The 20,774-nt window shown below is 38.2% G+C and overlaps 1 protein-coding gene across 1 annotated transcript; it reads right to left on the bottom strand.

Moving 5' to 3' along the window:
* Nucleotides 1-1,487: 1,487 nt before the first annotated feature.
* Nucleotides 1,488-20,714, bottom strand: LOC126376406 (uncharacterized). Its single transcript, XM_050023732.1, has 13 exons — nucleotides 20,696-20,714; nucleotides 17,583-17,863; nucleotides 14,440-14,602; nucleotides 13,524-13,720; nucleotides 10,561-10,699; nucleotides 9,965-10,092; nucleotides 8,114-8,357; nucleotides 7,198-7,554; nucleotides 6,594-6,671; nucleotides 5,779-5,945; nucleotides 4,621-4,762; nucleotides 3,457-3,590; nucleotides 1,488-1,625 (listed from the first exon to the last, which is right to left on the bottom strand). The coding sequence occupies exons 1-13, from the start codon at nucleotides 20,712-20,714 to the stop codon at nucleotides 1,488-1,490; spliced, it is 2,187 nt and encodes a 728-aa protein (XP_049879689.1).
* Nucleotides 20,715-20,774: the final 60 nt, after the last annotated feature.

The raw sequence follows: 20,774 nt of genomic DNA, 5'->3' as shown, positions 1-20,774 counted from the left end.
CAAAAAATGGAGTTGGGACAGGTCGCCAAACTCGAATTTCGAGAAAAGAATCATTTCTCATTATTTAAACATAAAAAAATATTAGAATGATAGCATCATTTTACACCTTGATTCTCAACACGGACAAGTTAGACTATCGTTCGTATCGCGGAGTTGGAAATGGAGGCGGGAATTTATTTTTATTTTTTATTTTATTTTATTTATCGTTGTTACAATTTAATGTTGACGCTAATGATAAACCTGGAGAAGTAGGAAAAAATGTGTCATTAAAAAAAACATATCCTGTAGAAGAGCTTCAGGCTGAAGCAAACTCAGACGACGATTAGGTACTTACCGAATAAGATTTCAGACGCACGGGATGATGTAAGTATAAGTATTATATATTAGAAGTTATAATAACACAATAAATTGCAAGAAAAAACAATAAAGAGCATCTTTAAAAGTTATTTTTTATTTTGTTGAATAAAAATACAAAAATATTTTTGTAGAATGTCTCTTTCGCACTAGGGTCTACCATACACATCATGTCCAACCTCAGCAATCCTGGTGTCAGGGAGCCGCCGAACGCCTTTTTTTTTTTGACGTGACTTATTGTAGATTTGCCGCAGATGGCATTAACTACTTGGCCGGACAAATGGGGAGCGCTGAAGGCTCTCACCCGGTACAACGTTTAAGACAACAGGCCTGAGGGTGCTCAGTTGGGCGCGAACCTCGGCTCAGGGCGTCGTCTGACAGGAAAAATATTTGAAAGAATTAATCGACCCTAGTGGGTCGGTAGCGATAAGCGCTGAATGTGGGAGCGCCGAACGCCCCTAACATGGCTCATGTAAAAATATGTACTTATTTACATCAGTAAGTAGTAACCGGGGCCTACCCAAAACACGGATCATTTCACCTTCGGACAACCGGGTGATCTGATCACTCTTTTATTATTGTCCTAACCAAACTATGCATGAAGTTATTTTTGTCCAGATCCAGATACTTAATATTTTAAAGTCAGAAAATAAGTTTGAAGCTCATGTGAAGTTTAGTACCTACTTATCAGATTAATGACCTAAACGATAAAAATGCGTGGTATTAAATGTCTCTCTAGTTATTCTATTATAATATATATATCTGTTGCAGTTTCTTGACATTTCTTCTCAGCTATAACACCTTGCGATATGACGTACTTACTTAAAAAAAGATAAAGAAAAAAAAGAAAAATAAAGATTCTGTCTATCTACTTAGTAACAAAAATGTTAAATTTACCTTCAACAAGTTTATCCAAGATAATTACGTTAATTCTGATTCTGTTATACGTACCTATATCCTCAATCCTACTCATCATCATTATTGGCCTTATACGTCTGTTTCAGACGATTTATGACGTCATTGCCTCGAAGAAATGCACTTTCTTTCTTTCACAAGTAGGGTAATAAAATTAATAGAATATTGCAATAATTTTATTAGGTATTTTTCATTAGAAGAACTAAACTGAGTTTTTACTAGAGCCTACCATCCTTCGATGGATCTCTATTTTTTTCTTTCTTTGCTTTTGCGCACTCATCCTTGTACAAGACAGCCAGTTTCTTGGTATCAGTAACGCTCAAACCTTGCCAGTGACCCATGGCCCAGCCATCATTCTGTAAATATACATAATACTATTAAAAAAGATATTATTAAAAATTAAATTAAAAATAATAATAATTATTATTATTAATATTTATTAATAATAAATATTATTGTAGTACTTTGCGCAATCTTCAGCCAATCTCTCCGATAAGCGTTGAAGTCATCACACCATCTGTTGGCTATGGTTTTATAAAAAAGTGTCTTATTTTAATTTCCTAGGTCAAAGATAAATTATGAAATTCTGTTTACTAAATGAAGACATTTAAAACTGACGAAAAACAGTTTCTTTTTCTATTTAATTTACTTATTTATGAATTTAAATTTAATCAACAAAAACATAAATAATAAGCCCGACATTTTATAACGTTGCTCTATGACGTCACCGTGTGTTTTTCATACAAATTCCATAGTAATTTCGTGTTTTGATTTCCGGCCAAGTAGTTAATGCCATCTGCGGCAAATCTACAATAAGTCACGTCAAAAAAAAATTCGTGTTTTGACGTTTAGTAAAAAGTAACTGATTTGACTGGTTGGAAACTAGCTTATTTTACTAAATGCGAACGTCTTTATTTTCCAACTTGACTACCTGGACTTCCGTATCCATATTGAGCCACACAGTGAGTAAAAATTATTTAAGTAGTGTTTATTAAAATTCCACTTGACTTATGGTTGTCTGGAAGAAACATTGTTTATTATGTTTGTAATTTTTTTTAGTGTTTTTCATGTCATTTTTAATTTTATATTTCATTAATTGTTTCTTTTGTCTATTAGTTTATATGTTGTTTACTTACTCATACAGCGCATTTTTGTAACTGTAATGCTGTATGTAAGTACTTTTATAAATAAATAAATAATAATAAATCGCTTTAAGCGATAAGGCCGCCATTAACCTAGCTTTAGCTTCGAACGTTTTTTCGATTCTGCTCCGCACCAGCTAAATCCCCTGGTAGTTGCGGCTTCCGAATACAACCCGCTTAGGGACGGTACTGAAAAGTATCGGCGTCCGAAGGACGTAATACCCATACGATCCCGACGACCCGATTAGGTACTCTAGCCATAGAGGTGTCCAATCAGCTCGCGACACCAAACACTTCAGGACTCCGATAGCGACCCCGCCGGCGTGGTCGACGATTTTCCTCATTCGCTATCGACCCACTAGGATCGATTAATTCTTACAAATATTTTTCCTCTCAGATGACGCCCTGAGCCGAGGTACGCGCGCAACTGGGCACCCTCAGGCCTGTTGTCTTAAACTTTGTACCTACCGGACGAGAGCCCTCAGCGCTCCCCATTTGTCCGGCCAAGTAGGTAATGCCATCTGTGGCAAATCGTGACAATAAGTCATGTCAAATAAAAAAAATTATGCAGATGCTGGCGACTTCTTTTGTAGCGCACAATTTATTCATCATCTCACGTGTGGGTCGTCAGATTTCGTTAACCTGGGGCCTGTATAATAAAACTTACAATTGTAAATTACAACGACAATTTGGTGTTCATTACGTACCTAATTTGAAGCTGCAAAATAATTGTGATGACACACTCCGCAATGTACATCAAATTGTCATTGTAATTTACAATTGTAAGTTTTATTAAACAGACCCCTGGTGTTTGATGCGGACTTTATGAAGTTGGCGCACACTACCGCCTCTACTTTCAATGTCATTAAAGTGATACTGAGGCGGATGAATCAGACCTTGATTCTGAGTTAATATCAAGTGGAAATTCCTCTAGAAAAATTCATATTTTTTTTAGTTTTTCTTTCAAAATTATTTTCAGTTCCATACTTTCGTTGCCGTTACGATGTCACTGGCATCCTATATTTAAAGTTTTGACACAACTTACCCAAATAGGATATATCATGTGTGTGACCCCATCTTTGATTTGCAGCCATGGGTAATGCATCACGCTCTTATAGTCGTACGGGAAGCCCAGGGAGGCCGCGGGAGGCAGCTTCACTTCTAAGTCCTTTTTTACTTCTGAAAGACCATGGAAAGCGAAAAGGGAGTGTCAGGTTCGTAGTAAGCGGAATTCAGTGGTCTTTCCCTTTCCGAATGGGAAATATTTTATTTTATTTGAGGAGATCGGTGGCGCAGCGGTAAACGCGCTCGGTCTCGATTGTTGAAGTTAAGCAACTTTCGCAATAGCCGGTCATTGGATGGGTGACCACAAAAAAAAGTTTTTATCTCGAGCTCCTCCGTGCTTCGGAAGGCACGTTAAGCCTTTGGTCCCGGCTGCATTAGCAGTCGTTAATAACCATCAATCCGCACTGGGCCCGCGTGATGGTTTAAGGCCCGATCTCCCTATCCATCCATAGGGAAGGCCCGTGCCCCAGCAGTGGGACGTTAATGGGCTTAACAGTTAACAACTTATATACTAACTTAATAGCTTCCACAGATTGTAAAAAAAAAACACAAAATTTTACAATATAGTTCTAAGACCTTATGCAAATGGAAAAAAACCTTAAAAATAAGAATATCTAAACAAAAGAGGAAACGAAGTCTCTAACAAGTGCTTTTTTAGCACTTTGAATGCTGCCAGCAAATAGGTCCAAATTTAAGTCATGACTAAGTTTATTAAATAATATGGAACATCTCAGTAAAAAGATGAATGGGTATGATCTATTGTATATGTGTTTCTTTTTTTTTGACTTGACTTATTGTAGATTTGCCGCAGATGGCATTAACTACTTGGCCGGACAAATGGGGAGCGCTGAAGGCTCTCACCCGATACAACGTTTAAGACAACAGGCCTGAGGGTGCCCAGTTGGGCGCGAGTCTCGGCTCAGGGCGTCGTCTGAGAGGAAAAATATTTGAAAGAATTAATCGACCCTAGTGGGTCGATAGCGATAAGCGCTGAATGAGGGAAACCGTCGATCACGCCGGCGGGGTCGGTTTCGGGGTCCATATGTGTGTTTCGTTACGTAGGCTTTAGATGACATTGATTACTTTGCCAGGGGGGCAGGGGCCGCGGGCGGAAAGCGAAGTAATTTGTAATAAAAAAGTAAACCTGGTGTCAGTTCGTCCCAATTTATGTGCAGGTAGTCGTCTCGATCATGCATATTATGCTGATGGTCCAGCCCCAGGATATGTACGAACATGTGAAGTAGGTCGTTCGCAGAGTTAAAACAGTCGGTATTCAGTTCTATCTCCTGAAACATAAGGCCTTTTGAGGAGACGGTTCTACTGGGCTACGCACGCCCCGCGGTTATAAGCCGTGTCACACCTCGGACACTTCAAAGAAAACATCTCGCTTTACACAGACACTACACATTGACGTTATCTGCATATGTTACGCGCATCTGTGTGTGTGACGTCTGACGCCCATACGATTGAACACTACAGTAAGACCAAGGGAGTGAGGCAAATCTAGCTTAGTTGTGGGGAGCAGAGAGTTGCCGTTCTACACATTATTCCTTAATCTATGGTCGTGACTATGTCTATGGGGACTATGGGCACCAACCTGCTTAACAAATTGCCTTTTATCCGCGCACTGCACACACTCAATGAGGTTGCAACCAGGATCGACTTATTTGTTTGTAGTCTGAGTGAATTTCAAAAAGCTACCTTGTATGTATTGTGTTATTTGTCATAAGTAAATATAAAAGTGCTGTACTATCGGATTAGGATGGTCCTGTAATGATAGTTTTAAGTTTTGATAAATACTTGAATAAATAAAAAAATGTCCGATCGTCAGTCTTGTAAGCGATAAGTACTTGGGGTTGGTGAACAAGCTTAGCCGAGACAGACAGTCTGCGCGCTCACCCTTACTTCTTAGCGGCTTAAGACCATTTAGACTAATGTAAGACCCAGAGGGGGTGAGATTCAACTAGCTCGTATCTTACGTGGTTTAGACTTTTTCATACAAACGTTTTTTTCCCGCTAACTCCCGTTCCCGTGGGAATTTTGCAATATCCTGTTGCAACTAAGCTTTAAGTTTACCAAAGTACCTGCATGCCAAATTTCAAGCGTCTAACTTAAGTGGTTTAGATTTTTCATACAATGGGAATTTTGGGAATTCCTTTCTCAGTACACTTCTACGGTACCTAAGCTACGTCCCTTCCACAAGTGCCTACGTTTAGCCGTTTAGGCTGTGCGTTGATATGTCAGTCAGTGAGTCAGTCAGTTTCTCCTTTTATATATTTAGATAATGTGTAATGGTACCTACTTCTTGTAGCGGTCCAGGTGGAGGGCAGGTGCATCCTGACTTTGTTCCTCGTGTCAGAATGACTGTCTTAAATGCGTGTCTTCGGGTATTTGGTTTCTGACTTCGGCCCTTTGTTTTGCTTTTCTTTGCCTTAAGTGGCTGTTTCATTACTGACTTCGAAGATCTCGCTGTGAAAATATAATAAAATATATTTAAGCTCATTGCTTCTACGAGGGATTCTATTTATGAATCCGGTACTGGTCACTTACAGACCAACATTTAAAAAGTAATTACTTACAACGTTTAAAATTAGAACTTTTGCCTGTACGAGTAGAGTAAGAGTCCAGTTTGTTTCCAGTGACTGTCAATTGTTTCACTATTGTGGCGTCATTTTGAAAATCTTCTTCTGTCGTGTGGGTTGTGAGGCGGAGTACCAACGTCATCTACCCTGGTGTCAGGGTGACTATTGAGCCGCTAAAGGCCCCTGACATGACTCATGTAACGACTACTTATTTACATCCGTAGTAACCGGACCCAACGGCTTAACGTGCCTTCCGAAGCACGGATCATCTTACTTTCGGACAATCTGGTGATCAGCTAGTAATATACTAACCAAACTAGGGACCATAAAGTAATTTTGTGATATGTCCCCACCAGGAATCGAACCCGGGACCTCCGGATCGTGATCCCGACGCTCAACGACTGGACCATGGAGGTCGTCATTTTGAAAATAATGAAGTATGATTAGTTGTCCCTAGTCCAAAAGTTAACTGTTGTCAAAATTATCATCGGCTGTTGGATTTTTTTTGACGAGGTATTTACTAAGTACTTCTTACCATTGGCGAATTTTTCTCCGTTTTTCGAATGCTTTTTTGATGCAGATTTTATCTCATTCATTTTCAGGCGCCCACCGGCTGTAAAAGATAAACCTGCTGTTTTTAATCTGTGGTTGTTGATAGCTTAATAGTTGGAGTCCTTCAAAAACAATAAATAAAATTCGAAAATAACTCTAAAGTTCGACTTAGACTGGCTTCTCTTTCTAGATTAGCATTTTTTAATTTATCTTTGACCCAGTCAAATAACACTATCACAAATGACAGAAGGTAGATTTTTTAATTTGAAAAATTCTGATGCCCTTTCATGACATTACGTGCCGAATTTTTCGCTGATGACGTCATATTTTATTTCCAATTAATAAATTAAAATTGAACTTATCTGTTCTAAATGTTCCAAATTCAAATTTTACATTTAATTTAACTTGTGTTTTGTTCGATTTTATGATGACAATTTTCATTCTAGTTTTTTGAAAAGGTACCTTACTTATAAGTAGTTATAATTTGTTAGCAATAATGAAATCTGTATTCTGTACCACTATCGAACTGGTACTGGTACTATCGAGTGGGATTTTGTTGAACAGATATTTTAAAAGTACCTACTCACATTTACGTTGTTCCGCTGTTACTTCTGTTGCTGTGCTCGTTTCTTCAATTAAGTTTGTTTCTTCTGGTATTTCTGTTTCTTCTGGTATTGCTGTTTCATCTGGTATTGCTGTTTCATCGGGTATTCCTGTTTCATCAGATATTGCTGTTACATCTGGTATTGCTGTTTCATCTACCGTTGCTGATACGTCTGCTATTGCTGTTACTTCAAAATCTGTTGTCATTTCTGTCGCCGCTATTGTTTCTGATGTATTTGTTGCTTTTCCACCCGCCTTATCCGAGTTGTCTTGAAACCTAATGCATGTCTCCTTCTCAATGTGTTTGATGACCGCCATGATGTTTTCTATTTCATCAGTAGCTGTAAAAGTAATGATTTATTAGTACATGGTACTTACATACAGGGTGTTAGTGACACCATAAAGGTAATGTTTTTTTTTGTGTTTTTTTAATTATTTTCCATTCTATACTTTTGCTATGGAAAATTCCACTTGATATTAACCCAGAATAATGAGTTCAATTATCTCCCTCAGTATTCGTGACAACCTAACCTAACCTAACTTACACCCCGTACAAGTATTTACTGGTATCCATACAAGTACGTATGGACACCGTAACGAATATTGAGGGGGATGATTCAGATCATGATTCTGAGTTGATATCACGTGGAATTTCCTGTCGAAAAATTAACAGCTTAGTGCCTTTTCTAATTATTTTCAGTTCCATACTTTTGCGACGAAAAATTCCACTTGATCTCAACTAAGAATCATGGTTTGAATCATCCTTCAAAGTTTTCGTTACGGTGTCACTAACACCCTCTATAGGTATCAATATTCATTTGTCATTGTGCATTGGTGGTGAGATAACTCTACCCTGATGACAGAGATGATCTAAGATGACAGATGAAGAAAACTACTTACAAAATTCCAGCGGATCCCTAATTGTGTAGTCTACTATACCAAAAGGCCAGGTTCTATCTTTGAAATACTCTTTGATTTCATCTTGAGAGACTTCTTTAAGTGGCGTTGGCGTCTTGGTAACCATCGGACAAGTCGACAACAGATATTTTTTGTCCCGATCCACACACTCGTTGCCAAATATGAATTGCACTTTATCAACGTCTAATGTACTTAATTCTGTACGTTGACCAAACTTTACACCATTCTGGAATAAAAGTAATGACACATACATACATAACATAAACAGCCTATATACGACCCACTGCTGGGCACAGCCTCTTGACTATTGAGGAGACTTTAGGTTCGTAAATGGAAACAACCATTTGGGTCCTCACCAAACTAGGGATCACAAAGTGATTTTTGTGATATGTCGCCACCGGGATTTGAACTAGGGACCTGCGGATCGTGATCCCACAAAGGCTTAACGTGCCCTCTGAACATCTTACTTTTTCGGTTAATCAGGTGATTCAAGCCTGAAAAGTCCTTACTAAACAAAGGACAGTGTCACAAAGTGGTTTCGACAAATAACCTAACCTAACCCAGACCACCAGATCGTGAACCTAACGCTCTAACCACTAGACCACGGAGGCTGTTATAAGTACACAGTTCACTATATCCCAATTGGGGTAGTTAGACGTAGGTACATCCATCGCAAGATGAACTAAGTAGGTACCCACACCTTGCTAGTTTAAAGTTAGACCAACGTGATTGGTGGCCGTATCGCCGTTAATAATGGTCGAGGCAACTTTGTAAAAAAAGAGAAAACTGCAACTCATTGATGAAAGTTGGGTACCGGGGTTCGACCCGGGGCGGGCGCTCTACGTTTGAGAAGCGGTGTACCACAGGACCACAGCGGCTTAGGTCATCAACATTAATTTAAGTGCCACGCTCTTGTCGGTGTAGCATTCATTCTTCGTGCTACTTTTTTAAGGGAACATCCCTCTTGCCTTCCGCCCCGCAGTACGCTGTCTGACGCGAGTGAGATGGCACCAGAGTAGTCTTCTTCAACGCCGTACTAGGACTCCTGTCCTCCGTGTTTTAGCTACTTAATAATATTAAAAAATACAGGGTGTTAGTGACATCGTAACGTATACTGAGAGGGATGATTCAGCTTATTATTCTGAGTTAATATCAACTGGAATTTTCTGTTGCAAAATTCATATACTTAATAATAATAATAAAACACTTTATTGCACACAAATTCACAAAACATTTACAGGGTAAACTTATTATATGTTCATATGTTAATTTTTTAAATATTTTCAATTCTGTTCTGGCAAGTTTAGCTTTGTTGTAAGTCCATTGCATGCCGTTGTCACCTATAATAGGCTAGTTACCAAATAGTCAAATTAGTTCCTTTTTACTAAACGTCAAAACATGACATTACTATGGAATTTGTTTGAAAAAAGCACACTGTGACGTCATAGAAAAACGCGATAAAATATCGGACTTGTTATTACGTTTTTCTTGATTAAAATTCATAAATAAGTTAAATAGAAAAAAGAAAATGTTTTTCGTTAGTTTTGGATCTGTCTTTATTTAGGAATCAGAATTTCGTAATTTATGTTGAACCTAGTACCCGACCCAATTAGGGTATCAATTACTATGTCATTTTATGAAGATCTTTACTTGACTTGTTGTTAACTCTGTTTGTGACCTTTAATAAATTAAATAAAATAAATAAATGTAAGTAAATAAAATATACTTTAGCAATAGAAAATTCCACTTGATATTAACTCAGAGTCATGGTCTGAATCATCCTTCAAAGTTTTCGTTACGATGTCACTAACACCCTGTTTATAATGGTCATACCATGGCAGTCATGGTTGGTTTCCCGTTTTTGGAGAACGCACGCGGCGGGTAATGCATGATACTCTCATAGTCGTATGGAAACGTGTGGATGTCGTGTCGTTCTCTGACATCGAAGTACTTTCTGTACCCTGAAACGTCAAGCATGTATTACACAAACTAACAACATAACAAATACTTTACTGCACACACATGAAGTACAAAACAACAGAGAAGTAGAAAGAGTACAATAAGCGGGCAATTTATTCCAGTATGATATGGTATGTTATGCTATGCAAGGCTATGCTTTGCAATGCAAGGCTATGCTATGCAATGCAAGGCTATGTTACGCTATGTTACGTTGAATGCTCAATTCAAACAAATTCTACATACATGTAAACAAATTCTACATACATGTTAATTACATAAGTTGTGCACGTCTGTAATTGGTGCAAACACTAGTACTAGCCTTAAGAAAGTTTTATTAATTGTTGTGTGTTTGTACTGTTGATGTGCCTAATAAATAAATAAAAAAAATAAAATAAATGCTCTTTCAAAATGCGTTCTGTGTTTTGTGTTCGCTTCCGTCTGGTATAGAAGCTAAAAAAAATATATTTTACCTGGTTTAATATTATGCCAGTGGATATTGACGTACTGGTCTCTGTCAAATCGGTTCTGCTCATGCCCGAAACCAAGGATGTGCATAACTTCGTGGATAATCTCACCCTGGGACATGCAGTCGTAGCCTAATATTACCAACTGAAATTTAAATACGATTTTATAGGTACTTTACTTTTTAGGTTTAATAGGTACTTTTATTTCGGAGCAATAAAGTATATTTTGTATTGTATTGTATGTATTGTATTGTATTGTTTGTATTGTATAGGGAGTCGCAGTATCTGGTCTGATGTCCTTCCTCTCAGACGACGCCCTGGGTCGAGGTTCGCGCCCAACTGGGCAACCTCAGGCCTGTTGTCTTAAACGTTGTACCGGTTGAGAGCCTTCAGCGCTCCCCATTTGTCCGGCCAAGTAGTTAATGCCATCTGCGGCAAATCTACAATAAGTCACGTCAAAAAAAAAAGAAAGAAAAAGAGTAGATCGTACAAAACCTTTTCTAATTTCCAATTTGGTCAAGATGTACGAAAATAAAAAAAAATGTTAAGGGGAATTTATTTATGTGTCGAAAATGAACCAAATAAGTACCTACTTAATTAAATTACATTGGTATCAGTGCCAATCAGAGGTCAGATAAACAATGCAAGGATCAGAAAGGGTCAATAATGATAATTATTCGGACGACGACCCCGTTTCGAGTGCAGAACTCATTTCAGATTAGGTCGAACAGACTCACATGGCCGAAGAAAAGTAAAAAAAAATCCTATGTATGTATATGTACAGTCATGAGCTATATAATGTACCCACTTTAGGACTCTGTCGCACTAACATATTTGACATTTAGTGAGACTTACAGTTCAATTTGTCAAAAAAGTTAATGTGACATGGTACCAACGTGTATACATATTAATGCTCGTGACCGTACACATATAAATTCTACATACTTATACATTTGTTTTGTAATGTATGTGTAACAAAAGTCAAAAAAATACGTAGAAACAGTTATTTTTTATCAAAATTGGCTGTATAAGTACACGGGAATAATTATAACTCACGTCTATTTTAAATGGGAAATGGAATTCTATAGTCTCTGCTTACCAAGTGGATAAAACCCCCAAACAAATATAATAAATGCCAAACTAATGAGGGACTTTCCAGGCTAAGTTAAAAAAAAAAACAAAATGAGTAGATGGCGTTGTACAGCTTTAACTTGATAATTACCTATTTTCTCATTGCTCGGGTACATAATTATTCGAAAATATTATACAATACAAATACACTTTATTGCACCAAAATAAAGAAAGAAAGAAAATATTTATTTCCATATTGGACGCCACATTTACAAACTTACATTACAGAAATAAAAAAAATAGAGAAAAAAAAAACAAAGACAAAAAGACAAATAATACAGACATAAAAAAAAAATAAAAATAATTAAATAAAAAAATAAAAATAAATAATTACAAAAAGACTCTTAAACTAAGTCATATCATCATATCATATCATATCCATCCAAGCCGTGTCCGGCGACGGCGACTCCTAAATGTCTATCCCAGGCCGATGTTATGATAGGCTCTAATGTGGTATGTTGGCAGCTGCATGTAGGCGGTCTTCTGGCGATGGTCGCTCCATGTCCCGCTTAACTAAGTAAATGGCAAATGGCGGCCTTATCGCTTAAAGCGATTTCCTCCAGACAACCATAAGGTGAGAAAAAATTTAAAAATTGAAAGATTGCGGGTACAAACTATAAGTACAACTTACCAATAAATACATGTAAATAAATATATGACATACTTACATACAAATATATGTACTTATACCTAACGTATATACCAAGACACACAAAAAACCTAATAATAAGCAACTCAAAAGCCACAGAATAATGTATATATATATAGAGGTATAAATATAACTTTTATAAATATTAGAATCGCGAGAAATGCGTTTCAGAGGTATGTTCTAACATCTATTGGTTTTCCCTTCGGGTAGGAAGGTCAGACAGACAATCGCTTCTGTTTTTACAGAAGCTTTCTTTTGACCGGACCTGTCAGAAGCAGTCTTTTGACTGGACCTGTCAAATCTTCAGGTTAGGTAATGAAAGCGGGTTAACCACGGGGGACAAGGAGATGATGATGCTTTTTTGTTTTTTATGTCTTTTTATTACGTTTTTTTTCTCGATGTTAGTGTATTCTTCAATAATCAATAATCATTTACTTATGGGATTTTATTGTATTTTGTGATCCCTAGTTTAGATAGGACATTACAGGCTGATCACCTGTTTGTCCAAAAAGTAAGATGATCCGTGCTTCGCAAGGCAAATTAAGGCGTTGCTGGTCTCGGTTACTATTTTCTGATGTAAGTACCTACGTAGTCGTTACATGAGTCATGTCAGGGGGGGCCTTTGGCGGCTCAATAATAAATAACCCTCACACCAGGGTTTATGGGGTTTAAAGGTTCTGATTATAGTAGCGGATAGCATTACGGGTCATTGTCCACTCAACAAACATCTATTCAATTTAGGGATTTTTTTAAAGAACGTCTAGGGCCCTGTGCCGAGGTTTTTCTTGCAGCTTCTTTTCCCCGGCTATACAGGTTGTGAGAAGCTGCAGTAGTTTTAGGCGGATGAGATGTTCGTTATGTAAAAAATGACGATTCAAAGTGTAACTATGTTACCAATTGAATAAAGATATTTTTGAATTTGAATTTGGATAACGGACAGGCCACTTGGTAGAGGCTGTCTGGATGCAGAAGAAACTGCCCGCCATGTAATTCTGGAATGCACGGGAGTGTCAGCACAACGGGTACAAATCCTCAAAGAAGTCGCTCCGCGAAGCCTGTGAAAACTCCAGGAAGCTTCTGAGCTTCTGTTGGAGTTAGGTTGGCTTACGTAGTCAATAGCACGCATAATGGGCTATCTTAGAGTCTAACGCGGAAAACAGAGACCCTAACTAAAGGTTCTGATTCTGACCTGTACTCCTTTGTTGGGAAACTTTTCGTTACTGTGCACACACTGCCTGATGCCGGTCGGGTTACTGATGTAGATCCACTCCACTTCTTGCAGGGACAACTTGTCCACGGGCTTCTCTCGAAGACGCTGTAGCCGGATGCACGTCGTCTTCTCGAAGTAGTCGAACGCCGACATTATTATATCGACCAGCTGGTCGTCTACGGTGTTGGGTTAAACAAAATAATTATTGCTATTAGTGATGAGCCGTGGTACCCCAGGTAGAACGCTTGCCTCTCACGTTGAGCTCGCAGGTTCGCATCCATCACAGGCCTTAACCAACGATTGTCGAATTTGTTTTCGAATTCATGCTTGGATCATAAATGATTATCACGTGCTCAGCAGTGAAGGAAACCATCGTGAGGAAACCCACATTCCCGAGAAATGCATTTTCGGAGGTATGTGACCTATACCTGATTTGGGCTTCGGTAAAAAACCGGATAATGCTAGCTAAGTTGTTGATGATGATGATTATTGTACTTATTCATTCTACATTTGTTACATAACATAACATAAACAGCCTATATACGACCTACTGCTGGGCAGAGGCTTCTCGTCAATCATTCGGAGTGCAGTATACTCCACCACGCTGCGCTGCTCCACTGTGGGTTGGTGGAGGTGTTTGGGATAGTAGCCCGGGGCCAACCGCTTAGCATGCCTTCCGAGGCACGAAATCATCTTACTTTTTCAGACAATCAGGTGATTCAAGCCTGCAATATCCTTACAGAACAATGGACAGTCTCCCAAAGTGATTTCGACTTTGTTCCCATCGGGAATCGAACCCGGACTTTGCAGATCGTGAGTCTAACGCTCTAACAACTAGACCACAGAGGCTGTCTACATTTATTATTAAGTATTGAAATGTTTGAGTTCTTCTTACCGTATGTCTTAGGATCAACGAAGTATGGTATAATTCCTTGCACCCATCTTTTGGACCATTGAAATACGGGAAGAACAGGTTTCGGCGGCTTGTTAACTAAGTTTTTAGAATCTTTCCCAGGCGGCAGCAACATTGCTGGAGCGAAGTTGTACCTTCTCCCAGACTGTTTAAAGATTTGATTTTTTTTATTTGAAATTATAATTATCATTTGATGGACAAATGTGGAGAGTTGAACTGGTATGGGGCCGTCCATTAATCATGCGAGGCTCGAGAGGGGGGGAGGGATCCACGAAAAAATCACGAAATATCATAAGGGGGGGGTGTAGTAATATATCACGAGTATTTCTATTTTTCGGCAAACGCGCGATACTGAACCGAAAAGGGGCGTTTCGTGCAATTATTTTGGTAGGTACTGTAGCAGAGTACAAACTCTGCACATACTGGCCTTTTGTTCGGACCATCATCATTTTAAATTACGAAATTCTCATTCCATTCCATTCGCATTTCCTTTCATTTTACTCACTTTTGACGCACTGCATCCCTGACCTTCATATAAACAACAAGTGTATTATACTGTTTAGGGCCGTGCCCTCTGAAACCCTCCTCAGTGCCCTCCTTTTGTGAAATGTGTATATTGTGAACTATTATTTTTGTGACTATGTTACTAAGTTTGTGAAGTGTTTTTAATAAACTATACTACTACTGCTTGCTGTTGCTTCTACTTTATCACCAATCATTCCCCTACTCTGCCGGCACGTCGGGATCCCATATCCCCACCTCTCAGCATGCCGCAGTACTAAAGATACACGTGATATTGGATAAGGGGGTGGGGGGGAGTCTTGAACCTCACCATGTATTTATTTATTTATTTGAACACAAAAAGAAACACACAAAGAAATCAGACAGTACAGGTAAGCTTATCTCTAAAAAAGAGATTTCTTCCAGCTGACCTACTACGATAAGGATACATGCAGTGTATAATACTACAGATAGACATACCTACATACGCGTACAAATCTTATGAAATTACAAGAACAATTATACTTACTAATATAAAGACAATAAAAATATAAACAATAAATTTAAGTAGACTTACATATTATATAAAAATACTACAACAATCAATATATATGCCTATAATATATATATATATATATATATATCAATATTTGGGGGGGGGGGGAGGTGGTTTAAAAATGTCAAAAAAAAAACACATGATTAATGGACAGCCCCTAACCTCTCTTTTGCTTTTTTTCCGCTGGGAAATACACATGAATTTATGTATGAAGTATGTATGAATATCTATAGATAGAAAAAAATCTATCGGCCTAATCGATACATCGTATTATTGATTGATACATCACTGTGTTAACGCCACAATACTAGCTGACGTACTTTGACAGTCTTTAAACTGATCGAAGAATGATGTAGGGAGCGCTGGCAATTTTAATAAAACCCCACACAAACAATAGAATGAACTGTATTACTTAGGATATTAATTTAATTACAAGATCCAAACATTGAGACGCGTTGGCTTGCTCGCGCTAGAGATGTGACTGACCATAAATGGTAGACTATTAGGTATGTCCCATACAAATGAATATCATTCATGTCATTCAAAATTTTAACTGTTTTCTCTACTTATATCAATGTTAGTTTTTTAATGAAAAGTTTAAGGTTTTCCCTCAGTATTTTTGTTGGGGTTTTTTCGAACAGAACATAACATAGAAAGAAAGAAAGTATTTATCGTCACTGGAAAGGCAAAATTACTTAAGCGCCAAAATATCCGAAAATAACGGTCCATGTTATAATATATGTTATTGCTAGACATAGAATATGAAAAACAATGTATTCTTACGTTGACGTCATCAAAATTGGATAAATGGGTAAGAAGTTATGATAAAAAATCGAAAAAAACTTTCAACGGCTTTTTCTTCAAATGGCATTTTGGCGCTTACGTAATTTTGCCTTTTCAGTGACGTTACTATTATACAGGGTGTTAGTGACATCGTAACGAAAACTTTGAGGGATGATTCAGACCATGATTCTAAGATGATATCAAGTGTAATTTTCCGTCGCAAAAATATGGAACAGAAAATAATTTAAAAAACACCCACATCTACTTTTATGGCTACCTGTATGTACTTGTATGGGGTGTAAGTGACATCGCAACGAATACTGAGAGGGATGATTCAGCTGATTATTCTGAGTTAATATCAAGTGGAATTTTCCATCGCAAAAGTATAGAATTGAAAATAATTTAAAAAAACTAAAAATAAATCATGAATTTTGCGACGGAAAATTTCACTTGATATTAACTCAGAATCATGGTCTGAATCATCCCTCTCGATATTCGTTACGATGTCACTAACACCCTGTATAGCATCTCGTCTGTGTCACTTCTTTACTCTATGAACATGCAATTGGGTCGTGTACTAAGTTTAAAATAAATTAGGAAATTCTGATTACTAAATAAAGACAGATATAAAACTAGTTTTTTTTGACGTGACTTATTGTAGATTTGCCACAGATGGCATTAACTACTTGGCCGGACAAATGGGGAGCGCTGAAGGCTCTCATCCGGTACAACGTTTAAGACAACAGGCCTGAGGGTGCCCAGTTGGGTGCGAAACTCGGCTCAGGACGTCGTCTGAGAAGAAAAATATTTGAAAGAATTAATCGACTCTAGTGGGTCGATAGCGATAAGCACTGATTGTGGGAAATCGTCGACCACGCCGGCGGGGTCGGTATCGGGGTTCTGAAGTGTTTGGTGTCGTGAGCCGATTGACTGCCTCTAAGGCTAGAGTAATCGGGTCGTTGGGATCGTATATTACGTCCTTCGGACGCTGATAAATAACACTAGCGAAAATACGACAATTCCTTACTTGATTCTTATCGCGCATTGAAGCTATTGTATAATGTCATCTTTATTGAAATATAATGACTAATTGTACTGAATTCATCGTTGTGATTAATATTGTGTATGTACAGTCATGAGCAATATAATGTACCCACTTTAGGACTCTGTCGCACTAACATATTTGACATTTAGTGAGACTTACAGTTCAATTTATCAAAAAAGTTAATGTAACATGGTACCAAAGTGTATACATATTAATGCTCGTGACCGTAAAACTACTAACCTCTTTTGTTTTTGTCGCGGTTGGTCCGGTGAATATCCTGCGTCGGTACTTCACTTTTTGGCCCCTCTCAGACATATCATCGTAAAGTTTGTCGACAATTTGCTCCACTCTCTGAGCGTCTTCATCCAAGCTTCGCTTCACCCTCCTACGTTTGTTATTCATGTAATGTAGAGGTTTCAATTCTGTTTGACGGCTACTTTTCAAGCGTTCATTCTCAGCATTGAATATACGGCACATTTCCAAAGTGTCCAGTCGCTTCCGTAGGATAACTTTGCTGTCAACTAGAAAAAAAAAAAAACATAACATAAGCTCAAGACAACGGCCAGTGGTCCAGTGGTTGAGCGTTGGTCTCACGATCCGGAGGCCCCGAGGTCTAATCCCGGTGGGGAGATATCACAAAAATCACTTTGTAATCCCTAGTCTGGTTAGGACATTACAGACTGATCACCTGATTGTCCGAAAGTAAGATGATCCGTGTTTCGGAAGGCATGTTAAGCCGTTGGTCCCGGTTACTACTTACTGATGTAAGTATGTATTCGTTACACGAGTCATGTTGGGGCCGTTGGCGGCTCTATAATAACCCTGACACCAGCGCCTAATCGCGCACTGTCAACGTCGCTATATTAACAGTAACTTTGCGTCCTACCTACTTTTTGAGTGCTGATGTTCAATCTACGGTAGTAGTAAATCTATGCCTGAAGGAGTCCAGTTGAATCGGATTCATCAGAGAACTGTAGGTACTTTCATTTCAGTAATTTCGACATTGTCCCTATCGGAAATCGCACCTGGACCTCCAAATAATGAGTATAACGTTCTCACCACTAAATCATGGAGGCTGTTGGTTTCATTTATTTATTTTTATTTTATTTTCACTACCAGCAGTTACAGCAAGTACAACAAGATTTCTGGCGAAGGTGGTCTAGAGATTATATCGGACTGCTGCAGACACGTTCCAAGTGGAGAAGTTCCAAAGGCCATGGTCTCCGCGAAGGCGACGTAGTCCTCGTGAAAGAAGACGGGCTGCCCCCGAGCCAAATATAGATAATAAAACAACTTACTTTGTTTCACGGTTAAATCGGGTATTCGGCATTCTACAATAATATATTGAAATATTACCAAAATAAAAACGTTTAGGAAAACTGTCATTTTGCGATAGACTGCTCACAATCTTTGCTGTTTAGTTTTTGCCGCAATAAAATAAAATTGAAGACTATAAAAGTATATTGCAAATGGAATATCCATAATGCAGGTGTACCTACTTGATTACGCAAAATCATACCGAGTAGGTATGCTTCATGTTTCATTTATGAGAAAATAAATGTAAAGCTCTTGTGGAGCTTACTTTATGTAAAATACCTTATTATAACATTAACACTTTCAAGGACAGAACGTCTAATGACGTTCCGATTCCAAGTTGTCATACTCTCATACTATCTATTATGATTATGAACCATCAATGACCCATGGTCTCTGTCCGTGAAAGGGTTAATGATTACCTAAATGATAAAAATGTCTGGTATTAAATGTGTTCCTCTAAGTACTTAGTTATTGAATAACTTGTAATGTGTACCCTTATTGATTTAAAAGATGTGTTGCTGTTGCAGTTTCTTGACATTTCTCCTCAGCTATAACACCTTGCAAAATGACGTATATTCAAAAATGTTACATTGACCTTCAACAAGTTTATCCATGATAATTACGCTGAATAAATGATTCTGATTTCTTGAATATTTTTTTCTCTCTAGCCTATCGTTACACTTTGGACACTCCATACAGAATATGACTCATGTAACGACTACTTACTTACATCAGTAAGTAATAACCGGGACCAACGGCTTAACGTGCCTTCCGAAGCACGGATCATCTTACTTTCAGGCCATCAGGTGATCAACCTGTAAAGTCCTAACCAAACAAACAATTTTCTATTATTTCAGTGCAATAAAGTGTATTTGTATTTGTAACTAATCGACCTACGCCGCCGACGGGGTCGGTATCGGGGTCTTAGAGTGTTTTTGATAACCGGTGTTCGGAAACTTACAGCTTCTTCTTCTTCTTTGCGAGTCGATGGCGATCGAAACTAAATTTTTGCTGACCAATAATTGGCCACGCTTACGGCATTGTCAGTGGCTTCGTACAGGTCTTTAATAGTGCAGGTGTTAGGGCACTTAGGACAGCACAAAAGGTGAGCCATAGTTTGTGGTGATACTCCACACTCGCAATCATCGCAACCATCAACCAGGTATCTCCACCTACAACTTACAGCGATCTTGGGTCATTGTATACAATACAGTAAAACTTTGTTGACCAAACATAATACCTATACTTACAGATACAGGTGGGCACAAAAGGAGCAACAGCAGCTGCAAGTTGTCTTTTTTTTACCTCTGATGGGTTTGCTCTTGGCCCCAGATTTACCCGAAGGCACTGACGAGGCCTAAGATGATACGAGTTCGCCTAGCTCGCCGTAATAGGGTTCATTTGAAGGGCGCTCGTCTCTGACTTCTTATGACTCTATCCAACCCTTTAAAGATTACGGGCGCGATTTTATGTACGTTGTACCTACAATAGGGGCCTTATTTATTAAGTAGCTCCTCCCATGGTGTAAGAAAACCAGGTATGTTCAATCCTATGACAAGCCGCAATTGCTAACCCTTTGATGACGTAAGTGTTACCACTGTGTTACCATTAAATTGGTATCTCCAACATTCCAAGGACGTAACTTTTATTAATGAAAATTAAGTGATTTACTGTCTAATGTATATAATGTCTTCTTAAAGACACAATGAAATATTGTTGTGAAATAAGAACTATGTTGAGTTTCTCTAAACTGAAATAGAGAGTTTTTATTAACACACTTTTTTATAAGTAATTACATTATTCTAATACTTAATAAATAAATCTCACCTGAAATAGAGAAACAACATTCGAAGCAAATAATTTCACATTCAGAATCTATCTTAGTTTTTAGTTCTCTTCTAGAAAATACAATTATGTTTTTGACATTTGATCAGAGAAAAAGATTAACACAGAGAACGCAATAAGTCCATGGATCTCATTTACATGTATTAAAACGACCTCTGTTTACCTACTTATGATTAAGCGGGGGTACTGACCTGTCTTCCGCGTTACCATTTCTCTACCACCTGTCCGAGTCGCGAATTCAACTTTAGAAAGTTCAGCATGCGCGCGCGC

The sequence above is a fragment of the Pectinophora gossypiella genome, chromosome 20, assembly GCF_024362695.1.
Source record: "Pectinophora gossypiella chromosome 20, ilPecGoss1.1, whole genome shotgun sequence".
Lineage (NCBI taxonomy): Eukaryota > Metazoa > Arthropoda > Insecta > Lepidoptera > Gelechiidae > Pectinophora > Pectinophora gossypiella.
The sequence above is the reverse complement of the archived record's forward strand: the minus strand, read 5'-3'. Positions and strand labels throughout refer to the sequence as shown.